Here is a 23,181-nt window from a genome sequence, read left to right as displayed (position 1 = left end):
CTTTTGAAGGTAAACTAAGAAGAAAGTATCCAGAGTCCCTTTGGATCTGATTCTTAAAGATATTACTCAGTTCTTGAGCTATATAAAATCTTTTAATTAGTTTGCATTCCCAAAAGTGATGGAAAAAGGTACTAGTTTCCTTTTGACATTTGATACAGAAGGGGGAAACATAAGAGTACACTCTTATGCAAAACATTAGGAGCTATATATAGGCAGTGTAAAATTTTGTATTGGATTTCTCGCAAGCGGTTGCAAGTAAAACTTGATCTAGCTATGTAAATGGCTTGTTTCCAGTCTTCCTCTGTATATTGATCATTAAGATCTCTCTCCCATTTTGAACATCAATGTGCTGCTACTATGAGCATATAGTAAAGAATAAAAGGCAGAAATAAAATGTGTTCTGTCTTTTTGCTTGATAAGAAATGTCTCCAAACCATCATACATACCTGTTTCTGCAGAATGTGAGATTTTGTAATGAACAAAACTGCGAACCTGGAGAAAGCCAAAAAAAAAAGGTCTCTAGGAATATGAAAATTTGACTGCACTTGCTGAAAGTTCCTCAATGTGTTGTTTTGATACAAGTCACCAGTTACCAATAGCCCATTGTTATGCCACATATAAAACAGACTGCAAGACATTCCTGGAAGACTTTGTTTCTCAATGAAGGAGTCAAGAATGAAATGCAGTCTTCTCTACCCAACCTTTTACGCATTTCCCTCCAAACCCTTATTGCATTATAGATAACTGAATTATTCTTAATCTCTGTTTGTAATTTCTTTTCGTCACAGACAACTAGGCTCTAAAGTGAAGAAGGTGAAACAGACCAAGAGTCTAGGTGGGAATAAGAATTGAGATAAGCATATAACCACTCCCATAAAAAACGGACATGGCAATTATAGAGAATTAAATTTGGCAACCCTATGCCTTCCATATCTGTAGGGAGGTGTAAGATTCTAATTTCTTGCCATGCCAGATAAATTTTGAAAAAACTTTTTCTATATCAGAAGAAACTTTCTGGGTGGAGGTAGCAAATGCATAGAGGTAGCATTTGTAGGAGATATAATAAATGAGGGAGAAAATTTAATTAGTCTCACATGCCCCAAAAGAGAAAGTAGCAATTTTTGCCATCTATCCAAATCTTTTTTTAAATTTTTATTAGAACTGAGGATGTCACGGCCCAGCGGCACGAGGAAACTGAGATGAACACAAGTGCAGAAACCAAACCAGAAGCGAGACAGTAAGTGAACAAAAGGTTTATTTCCCCCCCACAATTAAACACAAGCGAAATCAAAACGACGCCACCACACTAGTGGCGCGCAGTAAAAACTAAGTCAACTAAGAGTGACCTAGACAACTCTAGGATGCAGCTGAACAGCTGAGGCAGTGGGAAGGTGGAAACTGGACTATGAAGTGGCCGGGGCACTGTAATGAGAGGAGAGCACAGTCAACGGGATCCAGCAGACAATCAGTGATTCTCCACAGTTAAACTAAGTTGCCTTACTTGGTTTCAGGTGGAGGGGACAGGTGGGGCGGAAGGCCCGGATGCGGTCGCGGCGTGGGGAGGCAGGCAAGTGAGTGGAGTGAGTGGAGGGCCAGTTGGCAACGTCGTACCAGCAGCAGGTGGCCCAGGTCCAGGAAAGCGGGGATGAGGGGGGCGAGACCCCCACTCCAGGAGCTACCTCTGAGGACAAGAAAAAACAGGTAAGCCTTCACATGGGTTCTGGACAAAGCAATCACACACCACTTGACTAACATGGGATAGCAGATACTCAGGCGATGAACAGTTGAGTGCGCAGGTCTTATATGCTGCAGGAATAATTGCCCACAGGTGGTCAGCCAGGGAGGAGCAACCGATCTCCGACTAAAAGAGGAGGAGCAGCTGTTGGAGACCTGCAGGTACCCACCCAGACCATGACAGAGGAAATGTCCTGTTTCCATAGGTCTTTACGATCTGGTGGATTCTTTAGCCTGAGGTATGTGAAACAACTGGAGGACCATTGAAAGGGATTGCAAATATCTGGAGGAGAGTTAACCTGGTCACCCAGCGGCAAAACCTCTGATTTCCCAAAATTTATTCTGTAACCAGAGAATGAGCAAAACTCACATATAATAGACACAATGGCTGACATTGATAGTTCTGGTTTTGATAAAAAAACAAAAACAAAATATTATCAGCATACAATGCTATTTTATGATTTGTTCCACCTACTGTTATACCATGCACATCTTGGTGCTGCCAAATGGCTAGAAGTTCAAGTGCTAATGCGGAGGAGGAGATGAGACAAAGGACAGCCTTGCCTTGAACCTCTTTGTAGTGGGAAGGCGGATGATTGTACATCACTTGTTATAACACAGGCTTCTGGAAGTTTGTTGATAGTTTTGATCCATGCAATAAAACCCTTAGCTAAGCCAAATCTTCCTACAATGGTAAATAAGTATGCCCACTCAATTCTATCAAATGTCTTTTTGGTATCTAAAGATGTAATATAAGCTTTATAATTTGTCTGATTCGAATATTGGATAATATTTAATAATCGTCTAATATTTGTAAATGAGAAATGATTTTGAATAAAGCCTTTTTGATTAGGGTTTATAAGCAATGGGAGAATGTCCTCGAGTTGTGCTTTCATTGACGTCTTTTTCTGCGCTGTGATATATGAAATAATATTACCCCTAAGATAGGCTTTGGCAGTTTCCCACAGTAAAGATGGGTTTTGTTAGTGGCCATAAAAACATTCCACTGTTTAATGATATACTCAATAAATACAGGACTACTCATTAAGTATGGATTCATGCTCCATTGGCATGAATAAGGGTCAAAATAATTTGGGTGAATAGTTATACTTACTAATGAATGATCGGATAATGGACAAGTACTTATTGAGCACTCTTCCATCCTATCCAGCACCGTCCTGGATGACAGGAGCAAATCTATTCTTGAGAAAGTAACTGACAGAGAGGTAAAAGGAGAAGAAAAAGAAAAACCCAAAACGAAAATCCCCCTCCATATTCCCACACGCAACAGGGAAAACAAGCCAACCTCATTATCGAATTATACTTTTAATTTGAACTCCTTTTACTTACTAAAGTCCATAACAAAAAAAAAAACAAAAAAAAAAACTCTGAGTCTTTAGACCATATTCCTATTCCAGAATTATTTTGGGATTTTATTGGTATTGAACAGAACTGAAGATTAGAAAGACAATCCACACACAAGGACATATCTTGTTTTTTTTAAAGGTGTGGAGAGTGCGTTCCAGTGTTTCAGGCTTTTAATCACACTTCAACAGAGACCAGACACAATGAAAACTTATCTCCCCATCTTTTCTCAGCAGTGTGCACACAGAGCAAGATTCATGTTTATTGTGTGTATTTTGTTTGATAGGTACCATGTCAGAAATAATCCTCTGTCCACTTAGTGCTATGTTTAATATGATATCAAATTGCAACAGCATTTTCTCTGTGTCATTCTGTAACACAAACATATGTGTATCATGTCTCCATCGGCCCATAACAGCAGTTGTGGCATCGGTTGCAAAAGGAGATCACATTATTGTGGAGAAATTTTAGTCCACTTTTCTTTACAAAATAGCCTCAGTTCGTAGACATTTGCAGACGTTTGTTTATGAACAATTGTCTTGAATTCTTGCTAGAGTAACTGGTGTTTGTGCTGCTATGCTGTTTGGTTTTCTCCAAATGTGCTGCTCAACACTGGTCTCATCTGTGCAAAAACAATGCTCAAGAAGTGTTGTAGATTTTTCAGATCCAACTTTGTAAATGTTTCTTAGAGACTTGGTAACAACTCCAAACTAAGCAAACAAAAACTTGCTCACTGTTTTAGTAACTGAGCCGCATTTAACTTTACAATTGAATATGCTAACCAAGGCCTCATTATTTTTGCTATTTTTGCAAAATAATGAAGAAAGAACGAATGGCCAAATTAAGTGATATTTTTCTTTGCAGCTTCAGAATCACTATGATGCAGCTCAAATGGGTACAGAAGTGGAAAAAAAGAGAAAAAAATTTAATGGAAAACAGAGAAAGTGACATCACATTCAACTCCAAATCATAAGTGTTACAAAGACTTCGGGATGAGATGACCTTTTGTATCAGTTGAGTGTGAACTACTGCAGAAGTTCTCTGATGGTCTCTAGCTCAGTTTCCCTCTTTTGGTTCTCTAAATTTTCAAGATTAGGCTGGCACAGATGATGGAAACGCTACAAAATGGAGAAAATTATTTGGTCTTAATTTAAACGGTTCATAACAATTCTAAAAAAGCTATTATTATCATGGTTTCTATTATGATAAAAATCACCCAGTAAACATGAAAGTCTTACATTTTTGTTTAACTATATATTTAATATAATAACACAGTCATCCCACCTGACTTGGAGTCCCAGTCTCAGTGCCCAGCTTATACAGGGCCCATCCTGGAACAAGCAGGATGGAGGAGAGGGCCAGTATCCACCCCAGCACATATGCCCAGGATGGATAGATGTACCACCGATTAAAGGTCAGAGGCTGGTACTCAATTAAAGAACATATAAAAGAGCCCTGAGAAATCAAAAGGAGATGGTTTAGTTGGTGGAGAAATGAGTGTTGACATCCTAACACTTAAAGCCCAACTCACCAGTGAGACCAGTGGTGTGAGGTAGAGCCAGCAGAGTTTAAAGAAGTAGTTGGCTCGTGTTCCTGTCATGTCCTTTATTATGTCATATAACTTATCTACCCCTTAATAGAAGAAGAAACAAGATAAACAACGTATAAAGATCACACTTGGTGTCAATGGAACGCCATGGATGTATTTTTTTCACATAAAGGTTAAATGACAGCCAAAGGAGTCATAATCAGTCATGTAAAGACTCCATTATAATGTCCTCACAAGTGTCTGCAAGATTTGCCCCTATATATGAGAAAACTTCCCTGATCATGTCATCATTACGACATCATTAGTGTGAGATATAAAAAGACGAGCACACCTACCAAATATCCAACCCAGTGCCAGAGTTTCAGACACACATAGAAAGAGGATGCAGGCTCCATTACAAGCATAGTAGTCCAACAACTGGAATACAAACATCCCTCCCTAGAGACAATGACACAGATATTTCTTTTGCATGCATTTATTTTCCTCACTAAAATCAGGATTACAATTAGCATATGTAATGTTTATTTTTTTCTTTTAGACCCCCACACACATTTCTAAAACATTTTCTGGCAGTGATACATTACATACAGACCTCAGTAACCATGACAAGCTGAGAGAAGAAGCATATTAAGCAGAAGAGAAGGAGAAAAATCTCCCTTCGGCCGGCTCTGCGCAACACTTTGGGAAACATATCAGTGAAGGACGTCATCACTACTTCCATGGCAACAAACTGTGCAGAAAATGGACAAAACACACTGAGTAAATTTCAAAGTATAAATGCAATGTTCCAAAGTTGTGTGTCTTACTTGTGTATCCAGACCCAAGAGAATGAGCATAACAAAGAAACAGATGGACCACAGTTGAGGCAGGGGCATCATGGCTACAGCCTGAGGGTATGCAATGAACGCCAGGCCTGGACCTGAAACACAACAGCATGATGCCAGAACATATCAAACATGCCAGCCAGTGGTAAATGTTTGTGTTTTAGTTTGTACAGTTTGTGGTGTGTAATGGCATAAATATGACAGCAGAAATGCAGAAAATTGAACAATCACCTGTGCCTGTTCATATTAAGAGGGAAAAATCAAATGACATCAGGTTTTCACCATTACTCACGTGTTTGACTGTGATGGCACAATGGCACTGACTGATTTAGCCCACATCATATAGTCTGACTATTGGAACTCAAAGGATGCTGAGACCTGATTAGTATGGTAGTTAGTTTCCACAGCTGTAAAAATAATTTTTTGCCAGTGAGACCTAAGTCTTAATTTCAAGTTAAGCATCACAAAATGTCAACTTCCTGACACAAACATTTAGCAAAGCATTCGATTTTCCTATAGAAATGTGAATACCACAGAAAAACCAATCCTTCTGTTCCACATTCCTCCTCTTCCTATAATCAAGATAACAAGGAAACTTTCACACAATGTTTGGATGCCAACATTGTGTGAAAATGTTGCCAATTTTCTTATTAAATTTTCTTAGATATCGTAAATTTTGAATTTTCAGTGGCAAAAGTACTTCGTTGTTCTTCTTCCAGTGCTGGAAACAAGTTCCCATAGATTAGGTATAAACTCACTACTGAGAAATTAAGCTTTTGTAAACAAAAAATGTCGAAATCTGTCACGGTTCTGGGTCACTTTGACCCAGTATTTTCAGTTGTTATTTTTTGGTGTGTTTTTGCATTATGGATTGTTTTCTTATTCTCTTGTAGTGCTTGTGGTGGTGGTGGTGATGATTATTAGAGTTTCACGTTTCTGTTTATCCGTGTTTAAGGATTTGTTGTTTCATGTATTGTTTGAGTTCCATGTGTTATATTCTGTCTGCCTCTCTGTCTGCGTCTTTGTTTAGTGGTTTCTTGTTTCCTGTTTTATTGTGAAGGTCTGTGTCTCATGTGAGTGTGTTCAGTTCTACTGCTCCCCTGTCTCGTTAGTCCAATTTCTCCCAGCTGTGTCTCCCTCCTGTTGCCCATTCCCTGATTACCACCCTGTGTATATTAGCCCTGTGTTTTCCTGTGCTCAGTGTCGTGTCGTACCCCCAGGTCCTGCTTGTGTCTTCCAGCTTTCGGTTTTATGGTTTGATTTCTGTTTCTGTTTTTGTTTGGTACCAGCAATAAAGCTGTGGTCTTCAGTTACATTTCCATCTCAGAGTCCTTCATTTGGATCCACATCTCCACCTGCCCGCACAATGAGCCCTGACAGAAATCATTCCAAAAAATAATATTCCCCCAAATCAAGCTTAACAATTAAAACAGAGCCCTGAAAATTTTAAAGTCTTTCTCGTTCTGTTACCAAGTCTGTGACCAGTTGAGACATGCTCCCATAATATTGTTATGTAAGATTGAGTCCATTTATGGATCATTGTTATGTCACATTTATGGGCCATTTATATGGTCGCATGTTTGTGATATATACCTGACTCGGCCACTTCTGCAATGGGAACACCTTGCTCATGAGCCATGAATCCCAGCACTGAGAACACAGCAAAACCAGCTACAACACTAGTACCACTGTTCAGCAAACACAGCATCAGAGAGTCTCTGCAAATCACAAAAACAAAGTGCAAAGTGCAGTCACTGCATGTGACAAAATATGAGGTTGTTAATATTTAAATATCTATTTAAAATTAAGGTAAATAACTACTGATCATCATGTACTTATAGCAGTTGTTGTTATATTTGTTGTAGCTTCCCAGCACAGTTAGGGAGCCCACACCGATACTGTAGGAGAAGAAGATCTGACTCACAGCCTCCATCCACACCTGTTCCAACAAAGCAACAGTATTACACTTGTCCACCTGTGTCACACACTGTTAGAGATTTGAGCTCGTACCTGAGGGTCTATCAGTCGTGAGGGTTCAGGCAGAAGATAAAACATGATTCCTTCGAATGCTCCAGGAAGAGAGAGGCCACGAATCAAAAGTATTAACAACATCACATAGGGGAAGGTAGCTGTGACATAGACCACCTGTGGGAAAAAGCAACATTTCAGAGCATTTAAGTGTTTACTCAATATGTACTATGTATACATACTGTATATAGAGCTACAGTGAGGAAAAATAATTATTTGATCTCCAGCTGATTTTGTAAGTTTGATTGCTTATAAAGAAGTGAACAGTCTCTAATGTTTGTGGTAATTTAATTTTAATGAGGGGAGACAGGATATCCCCAAAAAGAACACATTAAATAAAAGTTATAAACTGATTTCCATGTCATTGAACAAAATAAGTATTTGAGCCCTAACAACCTAGCCAGAACTCTGGTTACAGATGCTCCTGTCACAGTTCTGGATCTTAGATCCAGCTTTTGAGTTTATTGTGGGGGGGGGTTGAGTGTTTTGTGTTATCATTATGACTTAAGTTTCAACATTCAGTCCTGAATTTATTTTTATTATTGCTTCAGAGTTTTCTTGTGATCTCAGTTTAATTCCTTGTTTATTAGGTTTCCTTTGTTCCCCCCTTTGTCGTTTGTCCCTCGCTCCCTAGGTGCATGTTGGTGTGTGTGCGTCTGCGTCTTGTTTCACTTTTGTTTTTACATGTTCCCCTCCTTGTTTTTCATTCAATATTCCTCCTGTCTCTCGTGTGCATTCATGTCTGTTCTCCACAGCCCATTTTGCCTCTTGTTTCAACAAAAACGAAAACAAACAAATAAAAAGATAGTAACACAGTTTCCCCTGTGTCATTATGTCTATTTGTCCTGTGTGTTGCCCTGCGTTTAGTTTCTCACATTTTAGATTAGTTATTGGCTTTTGGTTTTTCTTATTTTTGTACCTTTGTGTTTTTGGCCTAAATAAAAGGCTAGCCTTTTGTTATTAAGTTCATTTTTCCTTCTGCCATCTGCGCAGGGGTCCTTCCATTGCCACACACAATCTGCATCCACAGATCGTTGACAACAGTTTTCTATATTTTGTCCACAAAATATGGGAAATCTGTGGAGGTAGCTAACACCTCAAGTTAAATACTTATTTCATTCAATGACATACAAATCAATTCATTATATAACTTTTATGTCACATTCTGCCTCACTCCATTGAAATTAATCTACCATTTAAATTAGAGAGTCATTAGAGAGTCATGTAAGTGGGCAAACGTACAACTTCTGCAGGGGATCAAATAATTATTCCCCCACTGCATTTACCAGCAAAACTACCTTTCCTGTAGATCTGACTCCTTTCCAGATACAAAAGTAGCAGATGATCCACATAGCAATGAGGCACAACAGCACCTCCCACTGGATGCTGCCTATTTCCTCAATGCCCCCTGAGATCATCAGCACTCGTCGTCTAGAAGTCAATTAAATGCAGAAGGTTAAAAAAAAAACAATAGACAGACAGACAGACAGACAGATCGATAAGTAGAAGGATATAGATATATATAGCTGGAAAAGGTACAAAATGTTTTATTGGGCTTTAAATAACTTGGTATGTAGGCTTTTTCAGTCCATCTACATATACATACTCCCAAAATTCAGTGGCTGCAGAGGTCGAGTTTGTCTGGTTGGTCCAGTGGACGGTGTTATTTTTTGTTGAAAAGTCTACACAGCCCTCTGAGAGGAGAGTGTGGAAAGTGTCAGAACAAAAGTTTAAATACCTAAACATACTTTGACAATTTTTTATTGGAAATTGGAAATAATCTTTGCATTTTACCTGTGTTCCAGTCGTTGTTGCAGGAGGCCCAGGGGAGCTGAGAGCTGAAGGAGAACACGAGGTAGAGCAAAGCCCAGGACAGAATAATGATGTGTGTTTCATTTTGCATGTGCATATTTGATTTGTGTGTGGGTACTTGAAATCCATGTGTGCGTATTCAGGTTTTTGCTACAATAATATGTCAAGATACTGTAGCAGGTTACATGTGAAAAGGAAGCTTAGTGAAAGGTTGGGTGAGCTGTAATTGTTACTTGCCTGTATTTTCAATGCTTATTCATGGTCAGAAGAATCCTTTAAAAAAAATAAATAATGAGCGCCACAAACACTGTTTTAGCCATTAGCAGGGTAGCAGGGTCTGAATTAAAGGGGACACATACATGTCAGTACTTAATAAAATTGAGTATTTCGCATTTGACCATCATGGGAAATATTTGAGAAAATGTAGAAAAGACCAAATGACACATTGGTGTCAGAAGTGGGATAGCTCACTCTCGCCGGAATGGAGAAAGTGATTCAGAGGCTGGAGCAAGCCGTCGAGGAGAGCACTCGCTGCTTGGGGAGCTGGCGCTTGACGTGAGAGGAAGCGACCGGCCATGTAAGTCCCCTGACAAGTCCCGACGGAGCGAGCGCACTGCGGCAACATCAGCCCGCCGCAGCCAGGAGAGCAGGAGAGCAGCGACCCCCCGCGACAGACGCTGGGACAATGCTTCATGGGCTGCCTCTGTTGACAGACGCGCCGAGCCCCCGAAAGTGTGCAGTGATGCCTACAATGCCAGTTAAGGTACCAAAATACAACGTGCAAACCCCGCTAGAGTAATTCCTCTCACAAGTACGGAGGAGCTTAGCCTGCATTCCTTTCTGCGAGGACTTTCTCTGGAGCGACTGTGCCAACACGTCTGCCTGCACATGCCTCGAACTCTTCGTGAGGCGCTCCTTGAGGCTGAAAGGGCCAAGCTGGTGCTCGGCTCTCGACCTAACCAGCAGATGACCCCCCCCCCCAAACTGCCCCCAAATCAGAGCCGCAAACTGCGACAGGGAGGGGGAGGTGTTGGAGATATCCCTACGCAGCCTCAGGGAAACGGGGGGGTGGGGTATTGGTGGTGCAGCACTTCCGGCTGTACCTACACGCCTGCTGTTTCCTCCTGACCATGCGTCTCTCACTTGGCTCCTGAACTTCAAACACCCAGAAGGTCAGGTGGCCTGCTGGCTGGAGGTTCTTCAGTGCTACGACTTAAAGACCCAGCATTGGGCATTTCGGCAGCATGGCAACGCTGATCCGGCGGCGCAACCCCTGGACTGTACGGGGGTGTCAGGACAGGGGCCCGAAGTGAAGGCCTATCACTCTCAGTACAAGAATCTGGAGACCCACAACGGCCTCCTATACCGGAGATGGCGGACCCCCGGTCAGGGCAAAGATCTCCCGCAGCTGTTGGTGCCTCAGTCGCTGCGGTCGCAGGTGCTCGAGCTTGTCCACGGCTCGGTGGGGGCCGGCCACTTTGGGAATCCCAAAACTCTCTGCCATCTCAGGGGACAGTTCTGGTTGTCTATGACATGTGTAACTTCATGTGCACTGCTGTGACACCTGCATGGCACAGAAGAGCCCAACTCAACGCTCCACTGCCCCCCTGCAGCAGTACTTGGTGGGGGCCCCGATGGAGCGAGTGGGAGTGGACATCCTAGGGCCTTTCCCCATCATCGAGTTAGGGAACCAGTATGTGTTGGTGGCTATGGACTATTTCACAAAGGTGGGCCAGAGATGGACTACTATAGGAGGCTGAGGGAGCAGCTGCATGTGGTTAGTGACTACACCCGCCAGGCCCAGGCCAGCGCCGGAGTACGACAGAAAAGAGTGTACAACACCAGATGCCGAGGGGCTGCTTTCGTGCCTGGCGACAAGGTTAGGGTGTACTGCCCTGTTCGTAAGAAAGGAGTGTCCCCCAAACTGTGCAGTCACTGGCAGGGGCCGGCGGAGGTCGTGGAGCGGCTAACAGAAGTGGTGTACCCAATGTTCCCTCTAAGCTGCGCGCGTGCGCAATTGCGCACTGCTGGCACGGTCTCTGCGCACAGAAAATCTGCGTTGCGCACAAAGAAAAATATAACCTAAATTGAAATTATAATTAGAACTTTAACAATTCTGTTTTGCAGTGTTAGTCAGTAAGTGACTGGCTGCTCCCGTATGGGATTAGAACGATGCCACCTTATCACATAGTCCAGCCAATAATGCGATTCACATTCATATACACGCAGCTAATCAACGTCGTTGACAGGCTATGACAGCGTCCTTATGTGCCGACACCGGTGTTTTAGCTAGCAAAGCGGCGTGGCTGATGTGGAGTGGAGTTTTAGGAGTGACGGCGGTGTTTTGAGATGTGAGAGATTTGCGACGTTTAGCGCAAATCTTGTGTAGTTAGTGTGTAGTGTAGTCAATAGTCAATAGTTTTGTTGTGTGCGTCAGAACAATGAGACGACTACTGAATGTTACAGGTGTTACAGCAGTGATACATCTCCTGTTGTCAGGCCTGCAGGTATCAGGCTGTTGTTCTCCTTTATCTCATAGTGGACAGAAATTATTTTTTGGAGTGGCACAAATAATCTGTGTGGCATCAAATTTGATGCAGAACACCTGATTGTTCTGTAAATAGTTTTAAATGTTTATTTAAAAAAACGCCTTGGCTGCATTTTTAGAAAAAAAAACTTTGTTGTTTGCATAACTCAGTTACTTTTTTGAAGAAGTAACTATAATAATAATTGCCCAACATTGGTCATTGTTGTTCCTGTCTCTTCTCTCTGTCTGTATTTTGCAGACAGAGAGTTACAGGACTCTTTCCCAGACCACAGACTCATACTCATAATACAAGTCAGAGCTTTGTGTTGTCCTCGGGTCAAAAATGACCCGTAGATGAATGGCAAACAAATATATAGAAATCCCGGGGACAACACAAGGGTTAAAAAAAAAAAAAAGAAAGTTGTGTTTTCAAAATTGGAGTTCAAGTTATTTTTACTTCCAATAGTGTTAACATACTACGCAGGTCATGAACAAGATTTATTTAAATTTTCATTGTAAGTGGGCAAAAGCAGTTAATCAAAAGTAACATAACATAAATGTAAATGCTGTAGTTTGATTATTTTAATAAACCATGTAACTTGGATGGATTCGATGCTGGCGTGACCACAGTGCACACGTCTGCTGTTGCTCACAGTGGTCCAAGGGATCACTCAGGGAGTTTGTGTGTTCGCTCAGACACATGAAAAATTAGAGGGAACATTGGGTGTACCGGATCCGCATGCCGGGCCAGGGGCGCATGGTGGTGTTGCATCAGGACAGACTGTCACCGTACTGATCGCTCGCTCTAGCAGCCGCCGGGGCAGGGGATGCTGGTGGCACCCCATGTTCGGATCTGAGTGACTCTCCCCCCGCCGGTCGAGATCGGCCTGTGCGCCAAAATGAAGACACCTGGACATTTGCAGGACTTTGTATTGGGTAATAGGGTTGTCGGGGACGACTGACCCCTTAGGTGGGCGCTATGTAGCGGATCAGGGCTGTTTTGGGCTTTGACAGTTATGTTCTGTTGTTCCAGGCGGCAGTGTTATGTTGCCATGGTTACAGTGTGATGCGTTCTCTCTGCGTTCTCGGACACTGTGTTCAGTGTTGAGAAAACAAACAACTGTGCTTCCTGGGAATTCGGGGAAGCAAGACCAAACAACACCTCTGTCTCCTCCTTGTCTGAGCTCACCACAGTATGTTCTCAGTTAAGGCTTGAACTTTTAACTTCAGGATTGTGATAAGTACAGAATTGGCTTTAAATACTTTAAATACTTATTAACTTGTTCACTACAGTTTAAGACACAGTTGTGCAAGACTGTGATGGCCATTGAAGAGAAGGATAGCATGATGTTTTCTTGTTATTATTGATCCCTGAACAGCTTACCTTCTGCTAGTGGGCACAGCTTCCTCCAGCAGGTAATGCCACCCTCTTGGGTGAATTGCCCTATAGTTGTCTCCAGCAGGAACACGGGTACACCACAGGTTACCACAAATACCAGATATGGCACCAGGAATGCACCTGAATTAAAAACATACACAGCAAACATACCTGTTGTGCAGCTTCTGAGTAACAAGCTTACTCAATTACCGACGGACCAGGTATATACTTTTAAAACAAAACATATATCAGTTGTTTAAACATACTACCAGAATTAAGACAACATATTGGGAAGTTATCAAATGAAATTTTTACTAATTAATTATTTGATTGGTATGTTTACTACTACTGCTACAACTACTTTTTACTAGAACTTTACTTCATTTGTGAAAGTTGATTTCACAATTAAAATTACAAGAGTCAATTTTTTATAAACTAATGATATTTGTTTCCTCTTCTTTTATTATAATTATCCTGTTGCAAGTAATCAAGCTGCCTGAGGACTGGATACTATTGAATTCAATGGAGCAGAGTCTCCACTTTGGATGCTGGCATCAGATTTGAGGGAATCAACCTGCTGCCAAATCCAAAATGCTTCAAACAGATAGAGAGCCCTGCTTGGCTTCACCTACAGTTGTCATGTGAGCTACCTCAAGTGATAAAATTAACATTTCCTAGAGTACCAATGGAGTTTGAAGTCACACTTTCAGTCTCAGTGACTGTGAACTAGTAATAATAGACCTTGAACAAGCAATTTATTTTGCTCATGCTTTACCAATCAATATAATCCTACAAGATTAATACACCTTTTGGTTAGTTAATGTAAAATAAATGTATAAAATAATAATAATGGATTGCATTTATATAGCGCTTTTTCAAGGCACCCAAAGCGCTTTACAATTCCACTATTCATTCACACACTGCTGGAGGCAAGCTACAGTTTAGCCACAGCTGCCCTGGGGCAGACTGACAGAAGCGAGGCTGTCATATCGTGCCATCGGCCCCTCTGGCCAACACCAGTAGGCGGTAGGGTAAAGTGGCTTGCCCAAAGACACAACGACTAGGACAGAGAGCCCGGGGATTGAACCGGCGACCTTCCGGTTACAGATGCGCTTCCCAACCCCATTTGCTTACCCCCTCCATTTTTGTAACAGAGGTAGGGAAACCTCCACACGTTCCCCAGGCCGACAACATTTCCCGCCACAGCAAGGAGAAATTCCACCTTATTTCCCCAGTGTCCTCGCTCCTCCACCTCTGGCTGTGTGTCTCTCTGCATAGATTTTCTTTTCATCATTTCCAAAGGTTCAGGGTGCGGACAATGATGGCACTGCGCTTGGTGCTCTAATCGTCACTGCCTTTATATTCTCTGCCAATTCTGTGTTGAGGAATGAGTTAATAAGTTTTCAGTAGAAACATTAATTAACTCCATTAGATTAACTGGGTGAAAAAAAAATGTTTCAAGATTTTAAAGCTTTCACTTTTAACTTGTTGGGGTCTATGTTTTTCAAGATGCATCTCAGATATAGGAGGGGTTAAAATTTAGTTGTGCTGCATCACGGACGATCTGATATCCTCGTGTTGGCGTTGTTCCCACATCATCATAATTAATGTTGTTCCAGGTTCAACATTGCAAGTGACCAATCACCTTCTTGTGACGTCATTCCTTTGCGACTTCGAAATACCCGCCTTCGAGTATTTCGAAATACAAGTGAAGAAAACAAATTTTCTTCACTTGTGCCCGCCTCTGTCTGTCAATCCAGCGCGCCCGCTTCACTTGCGAGAAACCGCCGCCTGTCCGCCAAATTTGAAGTCAATTTAGGATACTTTTCTTTAATAAACAGTAAGCATTATACATATGTTCCTCACTTGGCTTGCTGTTTGTTTGTTAGTGATAGGCTACTTGACGACAGCATTAGCTAACCAGTGTTCTCTAGACCAGCGTTCCCCAACTTTTTGGGTGTTTCGTGGCCCGGGGGTTGGGTCAGGCAAAATTGCAGTAGCTTCCCTGATCATTTTACAAACATTAGTGAAGAGAATTTGAACTAAAAGGCCTAGACTAATGGTTGTGTGCTGAATCTATGAATTAAACTATCACCTGGAAACATAATTAACTGGTCCATAGCTGTGAAACTGGACATGAGTTCTTGATTCTATGGAGATTAACAGTAATCCAGAAATGTACAAATTTGTCCTGGGCCATCGTGTAAATGTTGTCCCTGGGACATCGTGTAAATGTTGTCCCTGGGACATCGTGTAGATGTTGTACCTGGGACATCGTGTGGAAGTTGTCCCTGGGACATCGTGTAGATGTTGTCCCTGGGACATCGTGTAGAAGTTGTCCCTGGGACATCGTGTAGAAGTTGTCCCTGGGACATCGTGTAGATGTTGTCCATGGGACATCGTGTAGAAGTTGTCCCTGGGACATCGTGTGATAGCTTGTTAATAATGGAATGAAAATTATTGATTGTTATTAACTTGTGAAAAAGAAGTGTAACAAATCCACATGTTATGTTCTTACATCCTTACAGAAACCGTGACTCCTTCACAATGTCAGGTAAATGTCAACTCATGTTGAATAATCAACCAATCAAGCCTTTTATTATCACATGCAATGTTACACGTACAACTGCAATGAAAATTTCACCCCCTTCTGACCATGCATATATTGCTTAAACATCACATTGGGAAGACAGGTCGGAAACAGTTAGGAAGGTCAGAAAACAATTTAATTAATAGATGAGGGGAGAGGAGGAGAAAAAAGAACTACAACCAGACAAAGCTCCTGGAAGACTGAAATGGATGATGGTTGCAGCATGCAAAAAGAAAATGATATCTGTTGACTACAGCATATGCTTTCTCACAGATTACCTTGTGGGAGTAGCTGGACCAAACTCTATTGGTATTTCAAGTTTGAAATCCCTGTTTGACAAGACAAACATTTCAGATGAGGTACCTCTTGACATAAAAATCCTTTTATGTTGTCATAAAACTAATGTTAAATTCTGCTTTAAATACACTTTATTGTACAATTTACTTAATGAATCGTATTCCTTAGTTCTGTTTTTATTTATATGTATTTATTTATTTGTTTTATAAGGTAATAGATGGCCTAATCTATTTGCAGTGTGAGGTATGTTGAAAAGCTGGTTTGATCATAATGACATAGCATGTTTACATTTTTTGTAATGTATTTGAAAACATAGGTGTATTTATGTTATTTTTATAGAATTTCCCTCACATTTATCCAATACCAAGCCAAATCACTGGAAAAATTTTGGATGGGTCCACAAGAGCACAAAGTGCATACTTTTTGAAGGTATGACTTGGACTGTGGTAACTATGTTCTTATCACAAAGGGTTTATAAGTTGCCACTATAAACAAACAGCATTTTCCAAAATTGAAGCCTTGTCAGAAGAACCTGAAAAATACCTTTCTGAAACCTTTTCTGTGTAAAGACTTGCTCAAAAGCAATGCACACAGATTAAAACATTTCTGTCTTGGCCATCTGATAAAGAACACCAAAAATTGAGTGGTGCGTGTTGAGTCTGTGGTCTTGATTTGTTTCGTACACACTATAGAACTTAATTAATGTAAACAAAAAATGACACTTTCTATATGTTTGTGTATCTGCAGAATTAATTACAAGTCTCACCTGACAAGCTTTCGCAGTTTTGCAGTGTCATTCTTGACAGAAAAACATACTTGTCACATTCTTTTTATTTCCAGAAAATAGTCTTTCAGATGTATGAGAAATTGATTGGAGCCTGTCTGGAAAACGGCAGCCACTGGACCTTGTTTGTAAGTTGCACAGATTTTGCACTCTCTCTAGTGCATGATACTTTTCAGTGTCCCTCATTAGGAAAGCTCAAGGCCCAAGCCTACCATATCCATCTTTTTACAAAACAGTTTTGTGACATACCCAAGAGGACCATAGTCTATATGAATTCATTTGGAGAGTCGGAGGTCAGAAAAAGTGCGGTGTTGAAAAACTGGAGGTAATTAATTAACATATTTAACATAACATATTTAATTTAATTGAAATCATTACCGAACGTGGTTATTGATTTCTCTATATGCTTTTTATTTGTAATAACTGCGATCTCTCAGCTCATTTGCTTCAGCAAGAGGCTGCACTGGAGAGTGGACTTTGTCACATGTGAGCCACCCACATCAACAGGATGGGAACTCATGTGGAGTGCATGTCATAATGGTACTGAAAACTATAGCTTTAACCTATATAAGTAATGTTTACATTTTTGCCTATTCAGTTTTTAAAGCCTTAGAGGCAGGATGGTAAAATCTCAATTTTTTTTGTAGATTGAACCATTTCAGCAGTAATGCTTTGCTTTGGTTGCTCTGTTTTTTTTTCTCGGGGGGGGGGGGGTTAAAAAAAAACCCATTTCTTTGTTAATCGAATTTTTTTTCTTCTTTTTTTTTCTTCTTCGTCAATTATTAGTTTGCCCAATCTCTGATTGACGGTAAAACACAAGTGGAGGAGTACAACACTGAAATCCCAAAGCTCAGGTCCCAACTTTGCCACTACTTATTTTCCTCAATAGGTAAAGATAAAATTAGCCGCCTTCTTTTTCTCTAACATTGGAAAATGTAACTTGTACTTAAACAAATGATATTTTGCAGATCGAACTAGGAAGTGCAGTCAGTGCTGGTGTGTGATTGCAGCCAAAGACCGGGTACACTATGACATGTCCTTAGCCATATAGATTGTTTATATAATGGACTTTGTTCATTTGTTTTTTGTTTGTTTATTTCTTCTTTTTTTTTTTTTAATTCACAGGTGCAGTGCCAGAAATGTGGTGCATACAAGCACATGCGTTGTTCAAAGTCTGTTTGTGGCATCTGTATCTTCTGTGAGAGTAAGTCACAATATAACTAAACAATGTCCAAAAATGTTTAAAGTGAAAGATTTTTCGTAATTTTGCCTTTGCACACCAGGACTGTGTAATTAAAGTGGATGTTTCAAGATCCAGTTTTTACACAAAACTATTTTAGACATAACTGTGTCGTAGTGTGGGGATTTCCCTTCACAATTAAATTGATATAGTGCTGTTTATATCATTCTTCTTTATGTAACAGCACAGTGCAGCACAGCAGAGGGAAAGGAGTTGTGCAGCATAGTAGGTGGCTATACAGGAGGAGCAATAGAAGTAGCCAGCGAAGAATGTCATCAGGGAAAGCATCAGGCAGCGAATGACAAAGGAAAAGTTCCTAAGGGAGAGGACATCTGCAGCAAATCGACAAGTAACAGTGAGATAGGAAGACTGACAGTCAGAGATGAAGGTACACAGACTGAAAGAGATGAAGGTACACAGACTGAAGACAAAGAAAAAGAAACAGAAGTATACGGCACAAGTCTGAGTACAGATAATGCTGCTGCTGATGATGTTGACAGAATCGATGCAGATACAGAATTCCAAACTGATTCAGAAGGAACTAGTACAGTTTACAGAGTGCATGGTCGCTTATCTGTACCAAGCTCAAAAAAGAAAACCTACACAATAACAGAAGACGAGATCAAGCGCAGAATGAACGCAGAGAACATGTCAGTTCATGTTTTCAGAGGTTTGATTGGGGTAGGTATACATTTCGTGATTTTGATGTCACATGAAATAAATCCGGGTTACTCGTATCAATGAAGTGACAATGTGGCTGGAAATTGTGCATTTGCTGCAACATATACACAATTACACCATGTAAACAAAAGCATTTAACTTTGTTTGTGTGTGTGTGTGTCTCTCTCTGCTCTTTTGGTGTTTGCACTTTTTCTTTTTTAGGGCCGTAAAGCCAAACTGCCCGCAATGATTCTTGACAGGCCTAAGAAGGCCAAAACTAAAGTAACGGTGTTTAGTGTTCTGAGTGAAGAGGAGGCTGGGGAGCTAGCCCTCGGGTTTGCCGGAAGATTGGCCTGCGATGTCACAAGAGACATGGTCTGTAAAGGCATCAACCATTCAAGTGCTGATATGACAAAGTAAGTTAGTAAAATAATATGAAAGTTGTATCTTTTTTTGTATTATTTGTCATTTCCCCATATTTGGGTTATTGGTGTAACATTGTTAATCTTACTTTCTAATAACAGACAGACTCTTCGCAAAATCCAACACAACCTTAAACATGAACTGACTGATTCCTCAACCTTCAGTTTGCTGACCTTTGGCCCTGCTGCACTGGATTCTGTCATTTCGTTCCTGTGTGAAAAACTTGATCTTGTCTCTTAAATAATGAAACCTTTTGTTTGTTCTGTAAATCAGAATCTTGAAAATTGTTCACTGTTGTTCTAAGTTTGTGTCAAGTTAACTATTTGGCAAAAATGTTTGGTTCCTAATCCAAACAGCATAATGACTGTTCTAACACATATCTTAAAAATGCTACAAAGAAAGAAAATTATCACATATGTTTCAATATGAATGTAATTGTGTTACACTCGGTTTGTAGTAGCTTTCCTGTTTTATTTTGAGTTTTGGTATGTTTACACTGTTGTCATTTTTATTTCCCTTGTGTTCGTCTTCCCTTATTAGTTTTACTGTATTTAATTAGTCTGATTTAATAACTTATAATTATTTACTTTCCAGTGTGTATATATGCTCCTCGTTTGGATTATTGTTTGTTTGAGTTCTGCCTGGCTTTTCTATTAAAGATTTGGACTTTTGGACTATTAGTGGACCTCGTAGGTTTTTATTCTGTGCAACTGGTAATTGACTTACCAGTTGGCTTCTCTCAAAATGTAAAAGAACCCACCCACCACTTTAATCACACTCTAGATCTTGTTTTAACATATGGCATAGAAACTGAACATTTAACAGTGTTTCCTGAAAACCCTCTCCTGTCTGATCATTTCCTGATAACATTTACATTTACAATAATTGATTACACAGCAGTGGAGAGTAGATTTTATCAAAGTAGATGTCTTTCTGAAAGCGCTGTAACTAAGTTTAAGAATATAATCCACCCACTGTTATCATCTTCAATGCCCTGTACCAACACAGAGCAGAGCAGCTATCTGAACGCTACCCCAACAGAGGTCGATTATCTTGTTAATAATTTCACCTCCTCACTACGTACGACTCTGGATACTGTAGCTCCAGTGAAAACTAAGGTCTCTAATCAGAAGTACCTGACTCCGTGGTATAATTCTCAAACACGTACCCTAAAGCAGATGACTCGTAATCTGGAGAGGAAATGGCGTGTCACAAATTTAGAGGATCATCATTTAGCCTGGAGAAATAGTTTGCTGCTTTATAAGAAAGCCCTCCGCAAAGCCAGAACATCTTACTATTCATCACTGATTGAAGAAAATAAGAACAACCCCAGGTTTCTCTTCAGCACTGTAGCCAGGCTGACAAAGAGTCAGAGCTCTGTTGAGCCAACCATCCCTTTAACGTTAACTAGTAATGACTTCATGAACTTCTTCACAAATAAAATTTTTATCATTAGAGAAAAAATTACCAGTAATCATCCCACAGATGTAATATTATCTACAGCTACTCTTAGTACCATTGATGTTAAGTTAGACTCTTTTTCTCCAATTGATCTTTCTGAGTTAACTTCAATAATTACTTCCTCCAAACCATCAACGTGTCTTTTAGACCCCATTCCTACAAAACTGCTCAAAGAAGTCCTGCCATTGATTAATTCTTCGATCTTAAATATGATCAACCTATCTCTAATAATCGGCTATGTACCACAGGTCTTCAAGCTGGCTGTGGTTAAACCTTTACTCAAAAAGCCATCTCTAGACCCAGCAGTCTTAGCTAATTATAGGCCAATCTCCAACCTTCCTTTCATATCAAAAATCCTTGAAAGAGTAGTTGTCAAACAGCTAACAGATCATCTGCAGAGGAATGGTTTATTTGAAGAGTTTCAGTCAGGTTTCAGAGCTCATCACAGCACAGAAACAGCTTTAGTGAAGGTTACAAATGATCTTCTTATGGCCTCTGACAGTGGACTCATCTCTGTGCTTGTCCTGCTAGACCTCAGTGCAGCGTTCGATACTGTCGACCATAATATCCTATTAGAGCGATTAGAACATGCTGTAGGTATTACAGGTACTGCACTGCAGTGGTTTGTATCATATCTATCTAATAGACTCCAATTTGTGCATGTAAATGGAGAGTCCTCTTCACACACTGAGGTCAATTATGGAGTTCCACAGGGTTCAGTGCTAGGACCAATTCTGTTTACATTATACATGCTTCCCTTAGGCAGCATCATTAGAAGACATAGCATACATTTTCACTGCTATGCAGATGACACCCAGCTCTATCTGTCCATGAAGCCAGATAACACACACCAATTAGTTAAACTGCAGGAATGTCTTAAAGACATAAAGACCTGGATGGCCGCTAACTTTCTGCTTCTTAATTCAGATAAAACTGAGGTTATTGTACTCGGCCCTGAAAATCTTAGAAATATGGTATCTAACCAGATTCATACTCTGGATGGCATTACCTTGGCCTCCAGTAACGCTGTGAGGAACCTTGGAGTCATTTTTGACCAGGACATGTCCTTCAACGCACATATTAAACAAATATGTAAGACTGCTTTCTTCCATTTGCGCAACATCTCTAAAATTAGAAATATCCTGTCTCAGAGTGACGCTGAAAAACTAGTTCATGCATTTATTACTTCCAGGCTGGACTACTGTAATTCATTATTATTAGGATGTCCAAAAAACTCACTGAAAAGCCTTCAGCTAATCCAAAATGCTGCAGCAAGAGTACTGACAGGGACTAGAAGGAGAGAGCATATTTCTCCTGTTTTGGCTTCCCTTCATTGGCTTCCTGTTAAATCCAGAATTGAATTCAAAATCCTGCTCCTCACATACAAGGTCTTAAATAATCAGGCCCCATCTTATCTTAATGACCTTGTAGTACCATATCACCCTATTAGAGCACTTCGCTCTCGCTCTGCAGGCCTACTTGTTGTTCCTAGAGTATTTAAAAGTAGAATGGGAGGCAGAGCCTTCAGTTTTCAGGCCCCTCTTCTGTGGAACCAGCTTCCAGTTTGGATTCGGGAGACAGAAACTATCTCTACTTTCAAGATTAGGCTTAAAACTTTCCTTTTTGCTAAAGCATATAGTTAGGGCTGGACCAGGTGACCCTGAATCCTCCCTTAGTTATGCTGCAATAGACGTAGGCTGCCGGGGGATTCCCAAGATGCATTGAGTTTTTCCTTTCCAGTCACCTTTCTCACTCACTATGTATTAATAGACCTCTCTGCATTGAATCATATCTGTTATTAACCTCTGTCTCTCTTCCACAGCATGTCTTTTATCCTGTCTTCCTTCTCTCACCCCAACCGGTCGCAGCAGATGGCCGCCCCTCCCTGAGCCTGGTTCTGCCGGAGGTTTCTTCCTGTTAAAAGGGAGTTTTTCCTTCCCACTGTCGCCAAAATGCTTGCTCATAGGGGGTCATATGATTGTTGGGTTTTTCTCTGTATCTATGAAGCGCCTTGAGGCGACTTTTGTTGTGATTTGGCGCTATATAAATAAAATTGAATTGAATTGAATTGAATTGAATTGAATTGACTGGGTTTAATTTAGTGGCCTGGAAAACAGGCCCCAGGGATCTGGTCATTTTAACCCCCTAAGACCCGAAATCTTCCATGGCATGCATTTTTAATTTCTCTTTGATATTTGGGCCGATTGGAACCCGATGAATGTAAAAACAAAGAATTACCAGATTTTTTTTTTTTTTTTTTTTACCTAATTTTTGTTTCTGAGAAAAATGAGAGCCACATATGAGGACATTCATTTGAAATTTCGATAGAACAGTTGCAGTATAATGTCCTCGTAACTGTATATCAGGCACTTGTTGATCAAGATTTAGTATTTTGGTCTAAATAACCCAAAATGTGATGTCCACATATGTGGACGCCAGGTCCTAGGAGGTTAAAGGCTGGAGTAAAGTGTTAGAGCTATTTATACCTATGTAAACTTTTATACACTGG

General features: G+C 40.5%; 2 protein-coding genes across 2 annotated transcripts; one reads left to right on the top strand and one right to left on the bottom strand.

The window, feature by feature from the left end:
* Nucleotides 1-3,959: 3,959 nt before the first annotated feature.
* LOC146373918 (sodium- and chloride-dependent GABA transporter 2-like) lies at nt 3,960-7,617 on the bottom strand. The gene is made up of 9 exons (XM_084950914.1): nt 7,483-7,617; nt 7,308-7,411; nt 7,066-7,190; nt 5,455-5,567; nt 5,241-5,378; nt 4,984-5,086; nt 4,631-4,731; nt 4,384-4,554; nt 3,960-4,217 (listed from the first exon to the last, which is right to left on the bottom strand). The coding sequence occupies exons 1-9, from the start codon at nt 7,582-7,584 to the stop codon at nt 4,125-4,127; spliced, it is 1,050 nt and encodes a 349-aa protein (XP_084807040.1). The 5' UTR covers nt 7,585-7,617; the 3' UTR covers nt 3,960-4,124.
* Nucleotides 7,618-15,831: 8,214 nt separating this feature from the next.
* Nucleotides 15,832-19,492, top strand: LOC146373917 (uncharacterized). The gene is made up of 12 exons (XM_084950915.1): nt 15,832-16,166; nt 16,315-16,347; nt 16,444-16,533; nt 16,945-17,016; nt 17,125-17,213; nt 17,326-17,428; nt 17,675-17,777; nt 17,857-17,909; nt 18,014-18,092; nt 18,313-18,809; nt 19,011-19,204; nt 19,313-19,492. Exons 1-12 carry the CDS (start codon nt 15,954-15,956, stop codon nt 19,449-19,451), a joined length of 1,665 nt encoding a protein of 554 aa, XP_084807041.1. The 5' UTR covers nt 15,832-15,953; the 3' UTR covers nt 19,452-19,492.
* Nucleotides 19,493-23,181: the final 3,689 nt, after the last annotated feature.

The sequence above is a fragment of the Perissodus microlepis genome, chromosome 14, assembly GCF_051167445.1.
Source record: "Perissodus microlepis isolate ML-2025 ecotype Zambia chromosome 14, ASM5116744v1, whole genome shotgun sequence".
NCBI classification, from domain to species: domain Eukaryota; kingdom Metazoa; phylum Chordata; class Actinopteri; order Cichliformes; family Cichlidae; genus Perissodus; species Perissodus microlepis.
The sequence above is the reverse complement of the archived record's forward strand: the minus strand, read 5'-3'. Positions and strand labels throughout refer to the sequence as shown.